Source organism: Eptesicus fuscus, chromosome 1 (genome assembly GCF_027574615.1).
Source record: "Eptesicus fuscus isolate TK198812 chromosome 1, DD_ASM_mEF_20220401, whole genome shotgun sequence".
Taxonomy (NCBI): Eukaryota; Metazoa; Chordata; class Mammalia; order Chiroptera; family Vespertilionidae; genus Eptesicus; species Eptesicus fuscus.
In genome coordinates, this window is record NC_072473.1 from 6858897 (window position 1) to 6882271 (window position 23375).

General features: G+C 37.6%; 1 protein-coding gene across 1 annotated transcript; it reads right to left on the bottom strand.

Moving 5' to 3' along the window:
• Window positions 1-250: 250 nt before the first annotated feature.
• Window positions 251-20980, bottom strand: FANCB (FA complementation group B). The gene is given in 9 exon segments (XM_028130280.2): window positions 251-662; window positions 2350-2587; window positions 2705-3138; window positions 3995-4161; window positions 6172-6300; window positions 13245-13337; window positions 15128-15280; window positions 19977-20903; window positions 20905-20980. Coding segments are annotated over 9 exon segments (2625 nt in total). The 5' UTR covers window positions 20977-20980.
• Window positions 20981-23375: the final 2395 nt, after the last annotated feature.

Here is a 23375-nt window from a genome sequence, read left to right on the forward strand (position 1 = left end):
ACAAGCTAAATGCTCCTGGGCAGGGAAGGTGAGGAAAGGGGAGAGAAGGTTGGAGGGAGGCAAAATAGCCCCAGTTCAAGAAGTGCTGCTCTAAGGCTTGATATTTTGTGCATCATCAAAACCTGATTCTACAAAAAGCGTCATTTTTAATTTTTACAAAGGAGGCATATAATGTGAAATAAAAACAAGTGAAACCAAACTATTCTGGCAGGGAAAAATATTTTAAAATATAACCAAATTGAGATTATAATTATTGACCACTCAATTTCTGTGCAGTAAGGTCTGATTTCAGCTGAACCTCAGCTAATTGCAAAGTCATTTCTCTATAAAGGGCACCACTCACTTTTAGGTCCATCCCCAACGTTTGCTTTTCTCTCTGAAGTTCTTCTCTGTAGGGTTGGATGTTTTCTTCTCTGTCTGATAAAATAGCCAGACCACCACTACTATTTTCTTTGCTTGCGTCACAGCTCTGCATCAAATTGTTTTCAACCTTAACTAAGGCAGAAGAAAGAGAACCAAGGATAACCAATTCCTTCTCCAAAGTTAATGCCAAATGAGTTCTTAGGAAATCCTCACTTCCTGACTTTAGATTTTTGACGAAACAGTTTATAGGGAGAACTCTGGTGAGATTATGAAGGCACTGAAACAAAACTGTTTGATTCCTGGAAATAAAAAAAACAACACAAAAACACAATATTACAAAACTCAGGACAGTACAAAGCAGTTGTGTACAACATATTATACTAATCACTTAATATTCATGTATAAATATTCTAGCAATGAATAGAACCAATAATGCATGTGTGATCATTGATAGAATTCAGACTGTAGCAATATAAAATACATATCCTACACAAAGTCATTTAATACGCATGAGGTTGCTTCCTAATTAAGTTTTTCTGAGTAGTAAGATCAATATCCTATCTATTAAAAGAGTAATATGCAAATTGACCGTACCTCTGCCACGCCCACCAGCCAATCAGGAGCGAGTATGCAAATTAACCCAACCAAGATTGCTGTGGCCATGGAGAGAGCAGGAGGCTTGGGTTTCTCCGGCAATGGAGGAAGTCAAGCTTTCTGCACATCCTGGCTGACCCTAGACTCCACTCAAGGCTACAATGTTTCAATTATAGAAGATAAATAAATCCCAACAAAAATGGCGGCATCCACGGAGCTGGAGAGAGCAGGAGGCTTGAGTTGCCCCCGGCGATGGAGGAAGCCAAGCTTTCCGTACACCCTGGCTGGCCCTAGACTCCACTCAAGGCTACAAAGTTTCAATTATAGAAGATAAATAAATCCCAACAAAAATGCCTGCGGCCGCGGAGCAAGCAGGAGGCTTGGCTCCACTCAAGGCTACAAAGTTTCAATTATAGAAGATAAATAAATCCCAACAAAAATGCCTGCGGCCACGGAGCAAGCAGGAGGCTTGGCTCCACTCAAGGCTACAAAGTTTCAATTATAGAAGATAAATAAATCCCAGATACCAGGGCCTCCGCTTGGGTCGCTGGGGGGCATGGCCAGCCTGAAAACCACCACAGGCCCCTCGCCCAGGCTGCCCCACACCCCAAGAGAACCTCCACCCTGATCCGGGACACCCTTTAGGGCAAACCAGCTGGCCCCCACCCGTGCACCAGGCCTCTATCCTATCTAATAAAAGAGTAATATTCAAATTGACCATCACTCCAACACACAAGATGGCTGCCCCCATGTGGACACAAGATGGCTGCCACAAGGTGGCCAGCAGGGGAGGGCAGTTGGGAGGGACCAGGCCTACAAGGGAGGGCAGTTGGGGGTGATCAAGCCTGCAGGGGAAGGCAGTTAGGGGCAAACAGGCTGGCAGGGGAGCAGTTAGGCATCAATCAGGCTGGCAGGGGAGTTGTTAGGGGGTGATCAGGCTGGCAGGCAGAAGTGGTTAGGGGCAATCAGGAAGGCAGGCAGGCGAGCAGTTGGGAACTAGCAGTCCTGGATTGTGAGAGGGATATCTGACTGCCCGAGGGGTCCCAGATTGGAGAGGGTGCAGGCTGGGCTGAGGGACAGACCCCCCGTGCACAAATTTCATGCACCGGGCCTCTAGTTATATATATTTTTAAATGTCATGGAGTGGGAGAGGTAAGGGGAAAATCTTAAAATAATTATTAGGCCCAATTCAACCAAAAATAAACTCAAAACCAAACAAAATTAAAACAGCTATAGTTTTTATATGAGGCCACCAGCCCATTCATACCAAACCAGGCAATGACCCGGACATGTCCCACAATGGCACAGAATTCTATCATGGAGATTCCTGTTGGACCAAACATTCACCATACACTAACTTTGGTGGACCAATTCCAATTTGATGTGCATTACCTGGAATAGATTATTAAAATCCCTTCAAATGGTGTCCTTTGTTGCCAGTGGAAGAGTGTCCCATACAAATTTTCTGACCCTTTACAAAAGCAAATTTCTGGAAATTTTTTGATTACTTCACATTTCATGTGTTCTAAGAGCCATGTCTTCATTGAAGTCAGGGCATATCTGGCTGATGTAATTTGGAAGCAAGTTTTTTGCAATGTTGCAAGAACTGCAAAGAGATCTTCCATTTGTTCTACAAGAAAAACATGTCACAAGCCTTTTCATTAAAATCTATTATCAAATAAAGAAGAGTTCTTAAAATTTTCTGATTCAATTTGGTATATGATTAAAAAGTACCAACAAAAATTACCTATAGGTTTCTTTGGAAATGTCACTAGGTATTTCCCACTTGAAAAATCTTCTAGACTTAAAAAAAGTCTGCCACATGGAAAACAACGATGTTCAGAAGAGTTATCATTTTCTTTCTCCCTAATTTGCAGCAGCACAATGCAACATACCTGACTGAATGCTAAAAGTGGCGAAAGAGATGTTACGGCAGTAACTATCTGAACACACTCTTTCTCAGATGACTGTCCACAAACAAAGCTCTCTTCTTCCTCTTCCTCACTATCAACAGTCAATTTGATCCTTTTTGCCTCGGATCCTTTTTCATATGGCACTGAGCAGGGTGCTGAAAAAGAGCCCCTACTCAACTTGATCACCCTATTTTGACACTTAATAAGCCGAAAGCTGGAGCTATGAGGTTCATCCATTAACAACGATAAAGTCACCTGGTTCAGAGGCCTGTAAAACATCCAGAGTTTAGTTTAGTCTAAAAGTTCATTCTTTAAAATCAAATATATGATTAAATGCCATACAAACAACAACACATTTTATTCTTTCCTTTCCTAGGAAACATAATTTCAAATGTAAAATGTATCAGAAAATTAGGCATAAAAGCCAAATACATTTTTAAAAATCCTATAATTAATACCTCTCTTAAAATAAGAAAGCAAAAACATTGAAAATATGCTGGACTTTAGGAAAGTAGCTTTTTAATGGAAAGAAATGGTAAATTAATGCCTGGATTTTATTCTTGAAGTAAGCCTCCCACTCCTCACTTTCCTTTAAACAAGAAAAAAATACTATTTTTTAAAATTATTTGGCAATAATTTAGAATGCAAATACTTCTAAAGTAAAAACTGCATTTTATACTCCCCTAAATAACTTAAATAAAATCTGCTTTTAAATACAGAATATTGTTGTCCAGCTGGTGTGGGTCAGTGGTTGAGTGTCGACCCAGGAACCAAAAGGTCGCTGGTTCAATTCCCGATCAAAGCCACATCCCTGGGTTGCAGGCTCGATCCAGGAGGAAGCAAATCAATGATGTTCCCTCTCTCACTGATATTTCTATCTGTCTATCCCTCTCCCTTCCTCTCTCTGTAAAAATCCATAAAATATATAAAACATAAATAAATAGATACAGATTATTTATCCCTCAGCAATGACAATTTTGGGGATATACTATTATTAAAATTAATTTCACCTGTTTCTATTTACATTTTTTAATATGGCTACTAAAACACTGAAAATTACCTATGTGGCTTGCATTATATTTCTGTTGGACAGTGCTAACGGTATCATGTTAGAATTTACTTACAGCTTCAAAGAAGATGTGGTTTTCACTCCAACAACCAAACTATCATCTATTACACGATACCATGTCTTCTCTACTAGCTGTTTTGAATCTCGAGAATTGCCTGATAAGTTCTTATCACAAGTATGAACAGGATTTTTTTCTTCACCATAAAGAGTAACAAGACATTCCTTAAAGAAAAGCATGTTTAAGTAACTGATTACAAAAAGAAAAACAACACCAAAACTATCAAATGTACCAAAACTAAAAAAAGTGTAAATTATTTAAAAATAAATTATGTATATTATAGATTATACCTAATTCACTGAAATGAAACTTATAAAAATATATATAATTAACTATTTACTCAGATTAAGAAGCATGGCCTGATAAGAAATAAGACAGGGTATCTAACACAGAAGGGAAGTAAACCTGGAATCCATCTTGAAAATAATCAAACAATATGTACCTAGGCATGCTGAAAACAATCCAATCTTTATCTTACCAGTGACTTACATTAAACCTATGAATGTTAACTTTTGTACAAATAAAACTGATTAAGCTACTGTATCTTTGGACTGCTGATCGGTTATTGTTAAAATTTCATTCTTAAAGTCCAAGCCATACTCATTTCCACGCATATGGATTTTTAATAACAATAAAACAGTAGTAGGAGGAGAAATAGGAATAGTAATATTAATAATAAACAACACTTACTGAATGCTTACTATAGGCTAGGCACTGTTCTAATACCATTTCTGTATTAATTTGTTTAACCTTCACAATAACCCTAATACCCTAGGTCCACAGTATTATTATCTACTATATTTTCCAGATTTAAAAAAAAATGACGTTCAGGGAGGTTAAGTACCCTGTCCCAGATTACACAGCTAGCAAGGGGTACAGCTAGGATTTGAACCAAAGCAGAGTGGTTCCAGAGCCCATGCTCTGCCTTAACCATTAATCTATGTTACCCCTCTGTGTGCCAACTACTGAAAAACGGTAAGGGCACTTCCACTAGAGTGGACTACACATGTTCCTAGGAGTCTGTCACTTTGGTCAGTAGCGGTGAGATGTGAGGCAGACTATTCATCCCAAACCTGCAGAAATGTTTACTACCTGCCAGGACTACTGTTCAGATTAACCCTGTAAAGGGCCAAACGGTGTCTCACACACAGTGGTTTCAATGCACTCATTTCTTAACATTTCTTCCCCTTTTCTAATACTGGCAAAATTGTTGGGGTGAGGTAAGGAAGGGAAATGGGGAGACTTTTAACAATGACTTTTATGAGGTTCCTCAGAAAACCAGAAGAGTATTACAGAAATGTAACATGATGGGTCTTTGTTATGTTTCTTATACTCACAGAATCTATTTTGGACCCAAACCCTCATATTCCTAGGACTGAAATACAGACCATTACAAGAATGGTCAACCTTGAAGAGGGTCAGAGCAAAGCACTGCCTAGCTTTTCTTGATTTATTTGTAACTTTGTTACACTGTCCTCTGCGTAGAACTAATAATGTGTATAAATACTATTTTTATGAAGTCAAAGCAGTTTTTGCTAACTTTCTACATTACTGTACATGCATAAATAATTACAAGGTACTAAAGAGATTCGGATGATGGTCAACCACAAGGAAAATGATAAAAAGCAGACATAAGAGCTAAAAAAATCAGAGCAATTTAGGGACATTAACTAGAGAAATAAATATCCTTAAAAATGAACCATGCAAGAGACTAAAAGAACAATTATACTAATGATAAAATTGTGTCATTAATACAAGGTTAAATAATGTTCAGTAATTTTGCTTAAGAAGTCAGAAAATTATAATTCAATAAGGAGTAATTTCTATTCAAACTATACAAATAAAGGAGTTTAGTTAAATATTTTTTAAACAAAAGAACTTATTCCCCCAAGGTTCCTGGTAACTGAGATCTTGATATCCTACTAAGTAAGAATAATTTGCAAGTTGGTAAAATACTGGCTTCTTAAGCACATATTTTTCAGTGACATAAAAGCCTACCATTAATAATCCCTACCACTTTGCTTCTTGATCCATTGCGTATTTCTATTATATTCTAGTTTCCATTTTAAATAATTCTTCTGTAATAGTGTCGACAATAAAAATAAAGTTAAATAAATAACTCTTCATAGGTTTTAATTCATAAAATGATAAAATGGTCAGATGATTAATTTTACCTCCTCTGCAATTGATGTAGTATATTCTTTTCCTTGAAGCAAATTCATTAAAGCTTTGTAAGATTTTAAGATAACTTTTTCCTTAAGCAAAAGATGCTGCTGTACTTCCTGAATAGAAGCCAAACCAACCTGTAAAGTAGAAAGAAAAATCCTTGCTGGAGACATAGTTTCAAATGAAAACTGACATACCATTAATTCAGGAAGTGCTCTCTCCAAATCTGCCTATTAATTCATTTTTCTATAGAAAAGCAGAGAATACTTCTCAGAGCAAAACTATTTTACTTGTAAATTTTAAGTCTCTAATGACAATAGAAAACACAGCAAGTAACTGCAATTGTACATATCAAATTGAGAGAATGCCAATGTATTAGCATTAGTTTCACTACTGAGTTTAGTAACCAGTAAATATGACTATGAGTAAGTCCAATCAATATGAATAAAAATCAAAGCCTATCAACACTCCTACCCCCACAAGGAAATTGTTTTTCTTGTTGAAATAATATCTGTTTCAGAAACCAAAAGACATAATTATAAATAGAAATAGTCACTTTTAATTTGATACTATTTGAAATCCTCTGTTCATGTAACCTTTATTTAAAAAAATAAAGATAACACATTAACAGCCTCCAAACTGTCACACATTTATTTTTGTGCTAATAAACTCAGTACTAGGATTGACTCTTAACTACTGGGGGGAAAATTGGCTCTGAATTAGGCATAGAACAATCCATTCCTTTTATTGTACCAGATAAAGATTTCAGCACAAAATATGAAACATTCATGAAATACATTTTGTTACTGAAAATTTAAAGAGTCATGTCATTGAACTGATAGAAACTTTCATTTCAGATGGATATTTGAGACTGTTTAAGCATTAATCCAGTTTTTAATATAAATTTTTCTAGACTGCAAAAACACAATGCATCCTATTTTTTAATCCCTTTCTTTTAAATTACATTTTAAGGCAGGTACATTCTTTCTTTGTATCAATGAATAGAAGTTGGAGAATGAAGATTGAATCATATTTTACCTCACCATGCAAAGTATCTAGCTAATATTTTAAAAACTTCATCCTAATTCTGTGGGCTCCATAGCCTTCACACTCCATCACTCATTTGCTGAGGAATTTGTGATTTATGGGAAGAAAGATGTACCCATCAGAGGTGGAGCCAATTTGAGATGGCTGAAGAGGGAGGGAATGAAGAGAGGAATATGTGGTCAGACTGAAAATAAGGGCCCTCTCAGAAATGATCCTGTTCTCTCTTCCCTACGCCCCTCAACATGCCCTCTGCTTCAGGACTAAATGGTAAATCACTAGACTCAAATATTTTATTTTGAAGTTTTGTTATAAAACTATTGAAAATAAGCATATGGTAAGAAATTTAAATAACATAAAAGTACATCTCACCTTCCCTTCATACAGCCTTAATCCCATTTGTGCAGCCAACAGAGTGCTTACCTTTCCAGAATGTTTCCAAGTAGTCTATTATAAGGAATGCTTTGCTTCTCCCAACAAACAAAACCAAATATAGGAGCATACTATACTGCATGATAGCGAACCTTGCTTTTTGTTCTTTTTACCCTGATCTCTCTCATGCATGCAGAAGAGTACATAATACACACAAAGAACAGTTTACAGACTAATGAAGTTAACACGCATGTAACAACACCCAAGTCAAAACGTAGCACTCCAGAAGCTGTCCATGGGCCCTCTCTCCACTGGAGGCAGCATTACCCTGACCCTTTACTTCTGAACTTTTTATAAGTGGAATCATTCTGTATGTATTAGGTTTAAATGTCATCCATTTGTCACTAGCAGCTGTGGTTCATGCCTTCCATTGCTCTGTAATATGCCATCATATGACTTCACTAGCTTACTTCTCTAGTCTGCTGTTGATGGACATCTGGGCTGTGTCGAGATGTGGTGTATTACAATGTTGCTTTGAACATTCCTGTATATGTGCACAAGTTTCTCCAAGGTCCTGCTCTCCCCAGTTCCCTTCCACACCTCTGCCTCTCCTACCAGTATCAATGTACCTTCTTCTTTTTTTAAAATATATTTTATTGATTTTTACAGAGAGGAAGGAGAGGGACAGAGAGTTAGAAACATCGATGAGAGGGAAACATCCATCAGCTGCCTCCTGCACACCTCCCACTGGGGATGTGCCTGCAACCAAGGTACATGCCCTTGACCGGAATCGAACCTGGGACCCTTGAGTCAGCAGGCCGAAGCTCTATCCACTGAGCCAAACCAGTTAGGGCAATGTGCTTTCTTCTTGTTCCTCACCTCGGCCTCCGCAGATACAATCTTCCTCCCAATTAAAAACATGGCACACATTGATGCCAGACCAGCCTGTTGGGTGCCTCCATCCCTCTTACCAGTCTCAGTGTGCTTTCTTCTTTACTTCTCTAGTTGTAGGACCTCCATTCAGCCAGCTTTCAGTCGGTTCTGAATGATAGTTGTTCTCTATTTTAGTTGTAATTTTGATGTGGTTGTGGGAGGCAGTAAGTATTGGAATTTACCTACACTGCCATCTTGGTTCTCCTCATAATATATATTTATATTAAGAAAATTAATCCTCTGTTCTGTGTTACAATTTCTTACCACATAATTTGTTTATTTATTTATTTTACTTTGTTCCGAGTACAAAAGTTTTAATGTAATCAATCTTTTCCTTTATGGTTCTATGTCCACTATGATATTTTATGTATCTATTGTTCACATTCATGTCTAGCATGTGTTCAGTAAGCAGTTGGTGAATTCACTTTAATAATTAAAATAGTTCCAAATAATTTTTAAATGCCTGCAATGTATAAATATTTACTATCTAGCCTTTTACAGAAAAGTTGGCCAGGGATAGAGGAAAATGTTAAGTAATATCAAAAGGAAATAGACAAATCCAAAAGGAGGAGCACCTTACCTGGCCTGCTCACTGGATTCATTTAAAAATAAGGGAGGGGGCATTATTTGAAATAAAAAGATCAATGAGAGTTATAATAATCAAATGGAAGTGTAAACTTTGGATCCTGAAAAGAATAACTATAAAAAATATTTTTGGCCCTAACCGGTTTGGCTCAGTGGATAGAGCATCGGCCTGCGGACTCAAGGGTCCCAGGTTCAATTCTGGTCAAGGGCATGTACCTTGGTTGCGGGCACATACCCAGGTGGGAGTGTGCAGGAGGCAGCTGATTGATGTTTCTCTCTCATCTGATGTTTCTAACTCTCTATCACTCTCCCTTCCTCTCTGTAAAAAATCAATAAAATATATTAAAATATATATATATATATATATATATATATATATATATATATATATATATATTTTTTTTTTTTTTTTTTTGTCCTGGCCGGTGTGGATCAGTTGGTTGGAGCGTCACCCCATATACTGAAAGTTTCCGGGTTCAATTCCCCATCAGGCCACATACCTAGGTTTAGAGTTCAACTCCTGGTGAGGGCACCTATGGAAGGCAACCAATCGATATTCTCTGTCACATAGTTGCTTCTCTCTCTCTCTCTCTCTTTTCCCCTCTCTCTAAAATGAATAAGCATATCCTCAGGTGAGGATTTAAAAAAAACATTTTTTTTGTGGCAGTTAAAGACATCTGAACAGTAATTATGATTAAGGGTTTTTATTAATTTTCTAAGTGCAATAATGGTATTTGGTTACCTAAGAGAATGTCCTTAATTTTAAGAGATTCTTGCTAAAATATGTAAGAGTGAAGTAGTATAATACTTGCAACTTTCAAATGATCCTGCAAAAATGTACACATATAGGTACACAAGCACAAATAGATGAGGCAAATATGATTTTTTCAACAGGAACAATAGTTGAATCAATGTGGGATAATCACTATACTATTCTTTGAACATGTCTGTATATTTGAAAATTTTTACAAATGGAAAAGGGCAAGTTACAAAGGAACATCTTATAATCACATTTCCGTATATATTTGCATATATTCATTTAAAAAATCTGCAACAATATCCATACCAAAGTGTTAAAATTGATTATATCTCAGTAATAGAATCAAAGGTAATTGTTAGTTTCTTTATAACATTTGTTTGCACAGTCTAAGTATTTTACAGGGAGTATGAATTACCTTCAGACAATAGGAAAAAGTCTTTTTTTAGAGAGCTCTGTATGGAAAACTTGAGGGTGAACTGTCCATGTTTGGAACATGTTATGATTTACCATATTTGCTGCTCCTTAAAAAGAGACACCGTAGTATACTGATCCTACAGACCAGAAAGAATGTATCTTTAAAAGAGAATTTCTTGGTGGGAACAGAAAAGATGGTGGCGTAGGTAAACACCTGTACTCACGGCCTCCCACAACCACATCAAAATTACAACTAAAATACAGAACAACCATGATCCAGAGCTGCTGGAAAGCTGGCTGGATGAAGTCCTACAACTAGAGAAGTAAAGAAGCACACTGAGATTGGGAGGAGGTGTGGAGGCACAGAACTGGCTGGTCTGGCACCCACATGTGCCACTTTTTTAATTGGGAGGGAGGGCTATCTGTGGAGGCCGCCCAGAGGAGCAAGGGTTCCCAGCCGCACACCAGAACCACAGCCCAGGCTCCCAGAGCTGGGAAAAGAAGTCCCTACAGGCAGTAAGAACTATGGGCTGTAAAAACCAGTGTGGACTGGGGCTCAGTGACCACGAACTGAACTTACAAGGTCCTGCTTCCTCTGAGCTCCAGCACCAGGGTGAGGCTTTGGGGGACACAGACACATGCGATGAGGAACTGGACTGACTGGCATCGGGGCAGACACTCGGGGGTGGATTTCTCCCAGATGAAGGTGCTCGCAGGGATCACTGTTCCTATGCTGGGACCTCCCCAGTCAGTCGCAGGGCTGACTTGCAGCTATTTCTGTTTGCTCTGCCCTGGTGAATCCTTAAGACCCCACATCTTCCAATTCACAACCCAACCCCAGCTGTGTGCAGTGGCTTTTGCATATGAATGGCCTGTCCTTGCTCAAGCTAGGGTCTCTCAAGCAAGCTGAAGCTGGGTCACAGAGCCCCAAATCTATCAATAGAGGGCCAAGACCCGGCACCAGCACCACCCTGCCTTGCTTTGTGGCTGGGCCTCATCTGGGCACATCCAAACCAGATACAAAGAGGAGGAATCTGCAGCTCTAGCTATAGCTCCTGCCGGGTAGCCCCAGGCAGTGGCTGACTTTGCAACTCCCTGGAGACCCAAGAGCCAGTGTACCCAGTGGTCAGAGTGAGACCATACCAGATTAGAAATCTACATATCCATAAGTGACACACTCAAGGGGCAGACTCAGTGAGCACCAAAGCCCCAATGAAACAAGTCCTGCCCCATAAGGGTGTTTCCTGCACAGCAGCTCTCCCACGGTAGTCACATCTGGTCCTCATATCCAATTGGCCTGGAGGTCAATTCCTCCCAGTGACACTAACAGCAATCAAGTCTCAACTACAACAAGACTGTGCTCACAGCCCACAAAGGGGTGCATCTAGAGCATCCAGCTCTGGTGACTGGGGAGGCTGAGCCATTGGGCCCTATAGAACACTTACCTCACAAGGCCACTCTACCAACTCAAGGAGACATAGCAGTTCTACCCAATACATAGAAACAAACATAGGGAAGCAGCCAAAATGCAGAGACAAAGAAACATGTCACAAATGAAAGAAATGGAAGAAAGCAAACTACTGGATATAGAGTTCAAAACCACAGTTGTAAGGTTACTCAAGAATCTTCCAGAAACCTCCAAAAAAAATGGAGAAGGACTAGTTTCAGATTAAGCATACACTAATTGAAATAAAAAATAATATACAGGGATTCAATAGTAGAATGGAGGATTCTGAGAATCAAATCAATGATATGAAATATGAGGAAGCAAAAAACACCCAACCAGAAGAGCAAAAAGAAAAAAGAACCCAAAAATATGAAGACAGTGTAAGGAGCCTCTGGGACAACTTCAAGCGTACCAACATTTGCATTATGGGGGTGCCAGAAGAAGAGAGAGAGAGCAAGATATTGAAAACCTATTTGAAGAAATAATGACAGAAAACTTCCCGTATCTGGTGAAAGAAATAGACTTACAAGTCCAGGAAGAGCAGAGAGTCCCAAACAAGAGGAACGCAAAGAGGACCACACCAAGACACATCATAATTAAAATGCCAAGGGCTAAAGACAAAGAGAGAATCTTACAAGCAGCAAGAGAAAAGCAGTTAAGTTACCTACAGGGAATGCCCATATGACTGTCAGCTGATTTCTCAACAGAAACTATGCAGGCCTGAAGGAAGTGGCAAGAAATATTCAAAGCGATGAATAGCAAGGACCTACAACCAAAATTACTCTACCCAGCAAAGCTATCATTTAAAATTGAAGGTCAGATAAAGAGTTTCACAGACAAGAACAAGCTAAAGGAGTTCATTACCACCAAACCAGTATTATATGAAATGTTGAAGGGTATTCTTTAAGAAAGGGAAGAAGAAGAAAAAGATAAAAAATATGAACAACAAAATGGCAACAAATACATACCTATCAACAATTGAATCTAAAAATCAAAATAAACAAATAAAAAATCTAATGAACAGAATAAACTGGTGAATGAAATAGAATCAGAGGCATGGAAATGGAGGGGTGGAGGGTGGGAAGAGATTAAACAAAAATCTTATATGCATGTATGCATTACCTATGGACATAGACAATAGGGTGGCAAAGGCCTGGGGCAGGGCAGGAACCGGGTAGAGGAGGGCAATGGGGGAAAAAAAAAAAAAAAGAGGGACATCTGTAATAATCTCAACTATAAAGATTTTTTAAAAAGCCAAAAAAAGTGCGTTTCTTATATTTTATCTTATGAAGTTTATTAAATATACATAATCTTACTACAAAAAGGTATGATTTTTAGATGCTACATTTATAAATAATGTCATAATAGCTTTTACAGAGGTACAGAAAAAGTAAAGATCCTTTAAATACTGTGTTTCCCAATCACTGAGTTGTTTATATGTTAAAGAACTTTCTTTCTATGTTCTTTTTCATTTAAAATAGCACTGATCCAAAAAAGTAAAGCACAAAGCAAACACAGACACTAACTTTCACTCTTCTTTCTAGAGCTGGAATCACCAAATAAGAATTATCTTCTTTGTCTTCAAATAAGTCATCTTCGTTGCAATCCAATGTTTGACTCTAATAAATAAATAAATATACTGAAACTGAAAATTTGAAATTGAAAATTCATAATATTTACATACAATTAAAGTTTATCCAATCAAAGGACAATTTTCTGTTAGACACTATTATATAAAAGACAAAATATATATTTTCCCCATCTTCTTGTAACCAGAAAAAAATTATAATTACTACTATTACCACCCATGTAACAGTTGTATAATGCTTCAAAAAGTATCAGCTTACTGGATTTTTATAAAATCCTAAAATCCTATAACTATAGAAAATGAGAATTACCCTCATTTTACTAATGAACAAAACTGAGGCTCAGAGCCATTTCACTTCATTTTACCCTTTAATTAATCCAATATTATCATGTTATTGATATAAAAGGATTTTCAGAAGCAATAATAAGTTAATTTACAGTTTTTATCATTTGACTGACCACCAGATATACTGTAGTCAAAAGCAGAGTCAATTTCTATTGTGCAAACATCATAGAGTGTAGTTACACAAACCTAGGCATTTGTTGAAAGGACAGTCAATGCATACAATCATTTATCATGTAACATTTCGGTCAACAACAGACCACATATACGACTATGGTCCCATAAGATTATAAAATGGACATGAAAGTTTTCTATCACCTAGTGACACTGGACCCATCATAACATTGTAGGACAATGCATTACTCACATGTTTTTGGTGATATAGTATGAATAAACCAAATGCACTGCCAGTCATATAAACGTATAGGCACATGTACACTGTATAGTACATGCAATTACATCCAGTACATAACACTTGATAATGATAATAAACTATCACTAGTTTATAGATTTACTATATTAGAATTTTTTAAATATATTTTTATTGATTTCAGAGAGGAAGGGAGAGGGAGAGATAGATAGAAACATCAATGAGGAGAGAGAATCATTGATTGGTTGCCTCCTGCACGCCCCCTCCTGGGGACTGAGCCTGCAACCTGGGCATATGTCCTGACCGGGAATTGAACTGGTGACCTCTTGGTTCCTGGGTCGATGCTCAACCGCTGAGCTACACCAGGCTGGGCTATATTAGAATTTTTATTGTTCTCTTCCTACTTATACAAACGTTTGTTGTAAAATAGTATGCCTTATTACACCAGCAGCAGCCTCATACATCTCATGTTTACATCTCTTGATTGCATCATTGTATCTTATGCTTGACTTACTCTTACGTTGTTTTATAAACCCAGTATAGCCTAAGTATACAGTGTCTCTAAAGTCTACAGTAGTGTCCTAGGCCTTCACATTTGCTCACCACTCACTCACTGCCTCACCCAGAGCAATTTCCAGTCCTGCAAGCTCCATTCATGGTAAGTGCCCTACAGAGGTGTATCATTTTTTATCTTTTTTACCATGCCTTTTCTATGTTTCGGTACGTTTAGATTCACAAATACCATTGTTACAATTGCTTACAGTATTCATATAGTAACATTCTGCATTGATTTGTAACCTAGGAGCTACAGGCTATACCACATAGCCTAGGTATGTAGTAGGCTATATCACCTAGATTTGTGTAACTGCACTCTATGATGTTTGCAAGATGACAAATTGCTTAAGGACACATTTCTCAGAACATATCCCCATTGTTAAGTGGCATATGACTGTATTTCTAAAATATTCAATCCATATATTTTTAAAGTTCAAAAAGTTTACTTAAAGTATGAAATCACAAATACTTAAATAGTGGGTCAAAAGCTTTAAAGCACTCAGATTTTCTAAAATGGTACTTCAAGTAATGCAAAAAATGTAAACAGTACTTACAGAATACTTTATGCTCTCAAGATCTGTTATTTTAAATGAACTCAGGCAATCTGAATTTAAGGAGTCCTTTAAAAGTAGCAGTACTTGTTCTGTTCCAATTCCAATAAAGTCATCTATGAGTACTGAGCTAATTTGTTCCCACTTAGCAGCAACCTGAAAGTGATAAAGAATAGAGAAGAGAAAAAAAAATCAGATGTGAAATTAACTAAATCCTTTTGTTGCATGTAGTTGTAATTTGTTATCTTCAATCTTATAAACAAGTAATGAAAATGGTACTAGTATAAACAGGAAACATAAGGAGTTATACCTTTATAAATATCAAGATACTTAAATTCAATATTTTATCAACATTTCTCCAGGGACTATAACATTGCTGATTTCTATATTAAAATTTTATTATAATTTATAAATTCTCATACTTCTCAAGACTATTTTGGAAGTTCTAACGTTTCTCGTGAATAACTCTAGTGAAGTTTCTTTCTATAACATGTTTAATTTAAGGATGGCCCTCACTACCATAAGTCAATATCTACAAGGTAGGGGGAAAGTGGGTTTACAGAATAAACTGTGTTTCAGTACTCACAACTGAAAACCTACTTTTGCCCTATCCTGTATGTACGATCCAAGAATGTAGTTGTAGTAGGTAACTAGAAGGTACCACTAGACACTATAAGAGCTCTGAAAGCAGAATAACTTTAAGAGTCAAGATGACAAAAGGAAATCTGTGGTAAACACAATGCATCATACAGATGATGCATTATAGAATTGTATTCTTGAAACCTATATAATTTTATTAACCAGTGTCATCCAATAAATTTAATCTAAACATTTAAAGAAAAGAGTCAAGATGAACTCAATACTCCAAACTCTGGTTGGGGAGAACACAGTTATTATCAGTCACAAAAGGGAAAGGGATTCTAATAGTGGGGCACCTAGAACCATCCTAGCCTAATAGACTAATTTGACCAGTTTATACTAGACCGTGAGACCCCAAGTTTAAAATAGAAGACAACTTCTTAAATGTCCATAAAGTTGAAGGCCTCCAGATTAGTCCCCTGGGAAACTAACACCATGGGGATCAGATACCTTTTTCCCTCAGACAGTAAACTAAAACTCCCACTCAGAATCCCAGACACATCATCTAGATGATATAGGAGGGCACCTTGCATTAGAGCAAGAATATAAATAAGACTCTTCCATCTATATAACCAAATGTCAACCTTTCCTCTATAATGCTAATTGATAACATAGTGATTTTTTTTCACTATGTGCGGAATGAGCTTATTTGCAAACTCATGGCCTCTTTCTCCCACCTCCCCTTGAGTATCATGAAGTGCAATAGCTATATGAGACTATTAGCCCTGTGCATGAATTCGTGCACCAGTAGATTGCTGCCCCCTCCTATAGCTCTCTGCCCACTGCCCCACCTTCCTGTAGCTCCCCCAGTCCCCCCCGTAGCTAGCTGCCCTGCCCCTCCTGTAGCTCTCTGCCGCCTGCTTGTAGTTCGCTGCCCCATCCTCCTTCAGATCCATGATCCGTTCATTACAGGGTCAGTCATTGCCTCGCGGCATAACGGATAATTAGCATATTCCTCTCTTATTATATAGGATTATATATAACTATACATTAGTAATAAAAATGTGCTCATTATGCAAACACCACAGAGCTGTGCACTCATACATGCACACACATATCTGTAATCCACAAGTCTAGAATAGTCATCCAAAAGAAATATAGGCAAGCCACAAATGCAGGGCACATATATAATTTTAAATATCCCAAGACCCAATAAAAGTATCTAGTAGCAGTGAAAAGAAAAAGGTAAAAGTAACTTTATTATATTATATTTAATCCAATATATCCAAAATACTATAATTTCAATTCAATATAATCAATAAAAATTTAGATATTTGACTTTCATTTTCTTACTACATCTCTGACATCTGGTGTATATTTGACATTTCTAGCACATTCTAATTCAGACTAACCGCATTTGAAATGTTGAATAACCACATGTGTCTAGTGGCTGCAGCAGAACACTTCTGCTACAGAACTCTTCTAGAACCAGGTATACTTCACAATGATCTCAATTTTGAAAACCCTGTTGCAAATTCTTGCCAAAACTTGCAGAGGTAATTTCTACTCAAGAGAGAAAGCCTACGAAGAGAAAAGCTACTCGTATTTCTCTAGAATCAGCTCTCTGTTTCAAGTCCTGTCACTGGATAAAACACTACCTGGGAGGACTGATAAGAGAACACACTAACCTTGACTTTCATTACTCATTCTAATTTATGCTTGTTTGTAGTTAACCTATCTTTTTAAACTGCCTTAATTCCTTTATGGCATGGGGTACCAAAAGGATGGATGGATAGTCCCTAGCCAACCTAAAGGAAGACCATTCTGTTGTTTTGTCCCATTTGAGGGAAAAAACTCCCATCACAGACACCATTTTATTTTTCAATAATGTATTTGTTTTATTACTCAAAACCTCTTACAGACTACTACAATCAGTAAATTCCTCTCAGAACTCAATGTTAGAAAGTATTTTCCCCTTAGTGTATGTTCCATTCAATTGTAAAACCTGCTATATTTACGTTTTTGTCTTAACTGTTAAACTAAGTGTAATTGTTCACATGCAATTACTTCCCTCAACTCAACTCTCCTCCCCCTTTATTTGTAGATTCTTAGCATTTATTCCCACTTTTAAAGTAATCAAATATTTTACCCTAAACTATATCCAAAACTCCAAGGTTACAGAGGCAATTTAGAAGCACTTAATTAGGGAGATATCGGGGCATTTGCAAATAGTTTAGAAGTACAGACTCCCCGGAGAGGTAGCTGAAGTGGTAGGGCCTCGGGTAACTTGTGGAAAGGATGGTGATCCATTGTAGAGAAAGAATCCTAGAACACAATTTCAAGGCAAGGAGGCCAACAGTTACTTGTAGACTTACAGGGAGTGACAGTCTCCTGCTATGGGTAATGTGTTAGTGCAGTGCTCTACAGTGTCCAAGCAGGGGACCCACTTCAAGGAAGTTAGGACTATCCTCCGTGAATTAATGAGGCACAAGGGAATTGGTTTTTCTTTACCTAGGTGAAGAAGGGACCTTAGGTAGGTCCAAGCCTAACAATAATAGCCACCTCTTACTGAGCTTCTCCTATGTGCCAAGCACTGTGCTAGACACTTTACAATGTCATTTAATTTAATGCCCCCCTCTCAAGAGGTAGGATGATTTCAATTTCATAAAGTCAGGAAATGGGCTCACAAAAATGAAATACTTTCCTTAAGGTAAGACTAGTAAATGGTTCAGTTGGGATTCAATCCTGGGTTAAGTGTGTATTTTCCATGATCCTGACCCCAATAAGGATATGGGCTATACCAGGTAATTTCCCCCCACCATTTCTTAGAAGGAAAAGAAGTATAAAAAGATAGAAAATGCTACCTTCCAAATAACCTTCAAGTAAAAGTACAATGTGCTTTTTACAAGACTGCTTTCAAATTAAACAGGATAGCTTTCAAATTATTTTCCTTTTGAGGATTTAAGTCCTTTATGTGTAACAGAGAATGAATATAGTTATATAATCCCTATTACCATAAAGGTAATTTATAAGGCAAAGTCTGATAAAACACAATTTCAACCTGACATTTCCACATACAGAAAGTAATGATTCACATAAAAAAATGCCCCCCAAACTTTCTAAAATATTTGTCAATATTCCATATCAAGGTGATAATGGAGTGATAGAAATTGTAATTGAGCTTCTAATTAAATGGCTAGGGCACACAAAGGAAGGCACTATCTCCAACTTAAAAAGTTGTATACATAATGTACTAAAAAAATCACTTTTGGAAGACACATTTCTGACAAGTAATGATTACTTATCTTGAACTGTAAACACTCACATCACATACCTGAATGAGCTGATATATATCTAAAGCCAGGAGGATGCAGTGTTACCAAATATCAGGGTCAGAGAAATATTATTGGTGCAGATGCCCTGTTACAAACCTCCAAATTCCTATTCATTGTGGCACCTTTTTACCTGTTATTGAACACTCAATACCAGCAAGTATTTTAAAGCAATTTCCAAACCTTACATTAAAAGATACAACTAACGTAAAAATGTGAATGCTTGCTAAGAATAACTCTGAATTTCAAAATCCAACATCATAAAATTCTCTAAGCAAGATTTTAGAAAAAATAACACTTATCACTCTCGTCTCTGGAGAACAATTATTTGTTTAAGGGACAATGACACATTTAAAGAAATTCCTCTAGATTTTAAGTTTAAATAGATAAATACTAGATTTTAAAAAGTTAAACTTATTTGAGTTTTCTAAGAAGGCTTATGAAGTCAAATCACTTATAATTTTACTAGAGTCCCAATGCACGAAATTCGTGCAAGGGGTTCGACCCCTGCTGCAGCGGCAGCCGCCTTGGCCCTCATAGCCCCGGCTTCATCCAGAAGGTCGTCCGGAAGGATGTCTGGCCTAATTAGCATATTACGCTTTTGTTACTATAGATTCTAAGTAAAAATATACTTCTAATTATCACATTATAAAAATTAAAGATAGTCACATTAAAAGACAAATAAATACGTAATAATTATAGTTATATATTTATACATTTCCAAATAACGCAAAGGTTTTATGACTCAAAATGGCAAGGCAAAACCTTTATCAGGTAGTATTCCGATAACTCTAAGAAAAAAGAGCATATACGATCTTTTAAGTGCAGCACTGAAAATTGATTTGGATAATAAGACTCCAGGATGAACGCTATGAAGTGTAGGAATGCTTACTAGATCTAAGACTTCACAGAGTGAATAATTATGAGAATAAGTACTGTACCTGAAAGTTTTTTTCCCAAACACCACAAGCACTGGACCTAAAGGACACAATGAGAAGGCGGTCTCCACCTGAATCCATAAGTTGAATTGCACAAGGATCTTCAAATGGAAGCTGACACACACTTTTAGGAGTTCCATTCTGGAATGAAATCAACTGATTCCTCCGAGTAAGGGCAATCAAAGACATTCTTAGCTTGTTGTTGACAAACTCAGTTGCACAGACATGCACACAAGTTATCACACTGCTATAAGCAGGAGGGATAATATATGTATCACTTATTACTTCTTCACTTTCAAGAAAGTATACACAAAATCTGGTGTTCCAAATTGCATAATCGGATTTTGAAGGCTCTGAGGTGCTTTCCTCCTCAGATAAATAACATTTCTTTTGTCCTAATAAAACCATACCGAGATTTTCAATCTCCCCTGCCCACTCAATAGAGGAAAAGTTAATGGACACAGTAATAACTTTGCCAGTTTGGGGAGAGATATAGAAGAATGTTTTAATATGTTTCCATATAATTAAAGGCCCATTAAAGACCCTTATGCCATCCTTCAACTCATGGGCTAGTGTAAAACTCAAACGTTTTTCAAATTTATTGGTACTGTGAAGAAATAGTAGAAAATATTTGAAAACATCCTTCTTTTCATTGCATTGTATCATAATATAAGGGAGGTTCATTCCAGTTTTGAAATCTGACACACAGTTGCAACACATGATTTTTAAATAAGAGTTTTCTTCCTTTATGCTAAAGGATCCAGTGGACTTCTGAACAAATGCACTTGTTTCGCTGTCAAATACCATTCTTCTGACATGTAATATGGGTGTTTCTGCAGGCCCTTTATCTGCAAAATTTCCTTTAGACAATTTAAAAACAAGGACTTCACCATTATAACACAAGACTCTTTCTTGTTCATTAGATGGCATTGCTTGTTTGCTCCTCATTCCACAATATCAAGTCTTTGTGTTGGTCCAATTTTGGAATGCAAACTGATTCCATCCGATGTTTTTAAACCTAAAAATGAAATGAGAAAAACTGCCATCAAGTAGGCAGAGTTGAAGAGAATACACGTTTTTGTTAGAGAACTATTACCTTTGTTAGACTACTATAAATTTTATTAAGTTAACATTTTTAAGCATTTTATGCTATCTTAACGTCACACATCAAAAAACATATCCCGCCCTAACCGGGTTGGCTCAGTGGATAGAGCGTCAGCTTGCGGACTCAAGGGTCCCAGGTTCGATTCCGGTCAAGGGCACGTACCTTGGTTGCAGGCACATCCCCAGTAGGAGGTGTGCAGGAGGCAGCTGATCGATGTTTCTAACTCTCTATCCCTCTCCCTTCCTCTCTGTAAAAAATCAGTAAAATATATTTTAAAAAAAACCATATCCCAATTATTATTTCGGTATAGCCCTTAAAAAACACAGTTTGCAAAGAATGCAAGCAACCACATCACAAACAATAATGGGATGTGTTAACAGCAACTATTAAAAGCTGTAGGGCTCTATTAAAGTGACTGCAGACATTCTTTCCGGCTCAGGGAATTTCTTAAGGGTTCCCCTTCTGTCTCTCTTTCAAACCTACGGATCCAATCTGGTTTCCCCATTTCCTTCACAATGACAAGTCAGTCCGTCAGTGGTTCAAATTAGACTGCCCCCAGAGCGCAGGCACTTGCGTCCCTGCTGTCCTGAGACAGGAGCTCGTACAGACTCTATGACGAAAATGAAAGCCCAGAAAGAAAAACAGGAGATGCTGTAACATGGCTTTAAAAAAATATCCACAGGAGTAACAGAAATCTTAAATCTTACTTTGCAAAAACAATGCAGTTTTAAGACCTAAGTCACTATTCTTATTCAATAGTGGATTAACAATATTACAATGAACATAAGACTTAAATAATTCATGCTTATTCTATGCCAGGTTCAATACACACATTATTTTACTTAATGCTAATGTTATCATCAGAACTAGTTAATATTAATAATAGGAAGAGAGCAAAGGGGAGGCCACATGCTATAAACATGGTCACCTGGGCAGCTTCACAAGGGAACTATAACTTCATGCTTCCCAGGGAACCAGGGCCCATTCCTTGCAGACCACTGGGGAAAGGGATCAAATGGGAGGGGGGTGGGGCGCATGCACAGTGAAGCTGGGGTGATGTAAGAAAGATACTTGCCTGGAAACAATGGATTGGTTAGGTTGTGGACCCCATCAGAGAAGCCTGTGATATTCTGGAAGGTTAAAATCTCCAGAGATCCTTCTCTTGTCCTCTTGTCTACCTAGTTCTTCTCTTGCTCTCTTTTGCTCCGTAACCTGCACTAGCCCAGGTGCTCCTCTGTTCTGTCTCCATAGCCTTGTGGCCTTAAGCAGATGCATGTCCCACGGCCATGCGGACCCCCACACAATGGACTGCAGCCGGGAACAAAGGTAAGCTAGCCGGATGCAGGACTGGACTGGACTTGAATATGAAACAGAAATTCTGAGCAGTGGCCTTCATTCTGGGCCTGCTGAAGACGAGGCTGGACTTCTTCTGCGGCGAGACGGGCAGACATGGGACCTTGGAGGGGAGCACTCTGAATTTTACATCATCAATAAAGCTTTCCATGAAACCCCATCCTCCCAGGGGGCCTCAGGAAATTCTTTTCCTCCAGGCACCCCTAAAACTCCACTTCCACCGATAACACAACTATCCTTTTAAAGCAAGTATTCTTATTATCTCATATTTTAAACAAGAAAACCTTAGTGAAGGTAAAAAAATTGCCGAAGTTGCAATACTGATCAGCAATGGCACTAGATTTGGAAGAGGGGACCTCTAATTCCAGAATCTACACTTGTAACCACCACACTGTCCCGGCATACCTTCCCTTACTCTAAACACCAGTTATAAAAAAAAAGGCAACCCTACACACACACATTGAACATTCGTATAAGAAAAATATGTTGATCTCTCTTTTTTCAGTGGCTCTATTTGCTGAGTCATTCCTGTAACATTTACTGAATGCTTAGCACATGGCTAGAGACCTGGGCTTGCCTTTTACTAGATGCATGACTTAAGGCAAGTTACTTAACCCCTTTGTGCCTCACATCCACATCTATATAATGGAATATAGTAAAAGTATCTACCTCACAGAATATTGGAATTAACTAATATAACCCACTTGAAATAAAAACTGGCATAGAGAAAGTACTCAATAAAGGTAAGCTACTATCATTATCATCATCATCATCATCATCATGGCTGGCTCTAGTTTATATAGTACCTAACCTTAGAAATATCAGAAGAATAGCTTCATACTTTCATGGCTTGTGAATACTGACTGAAAGGTCCCTCTCCACTATAAATAATTCATACTCTTTCCTTTCTCCTACCTATGGATCATTTCCACCAGGGAATTCAA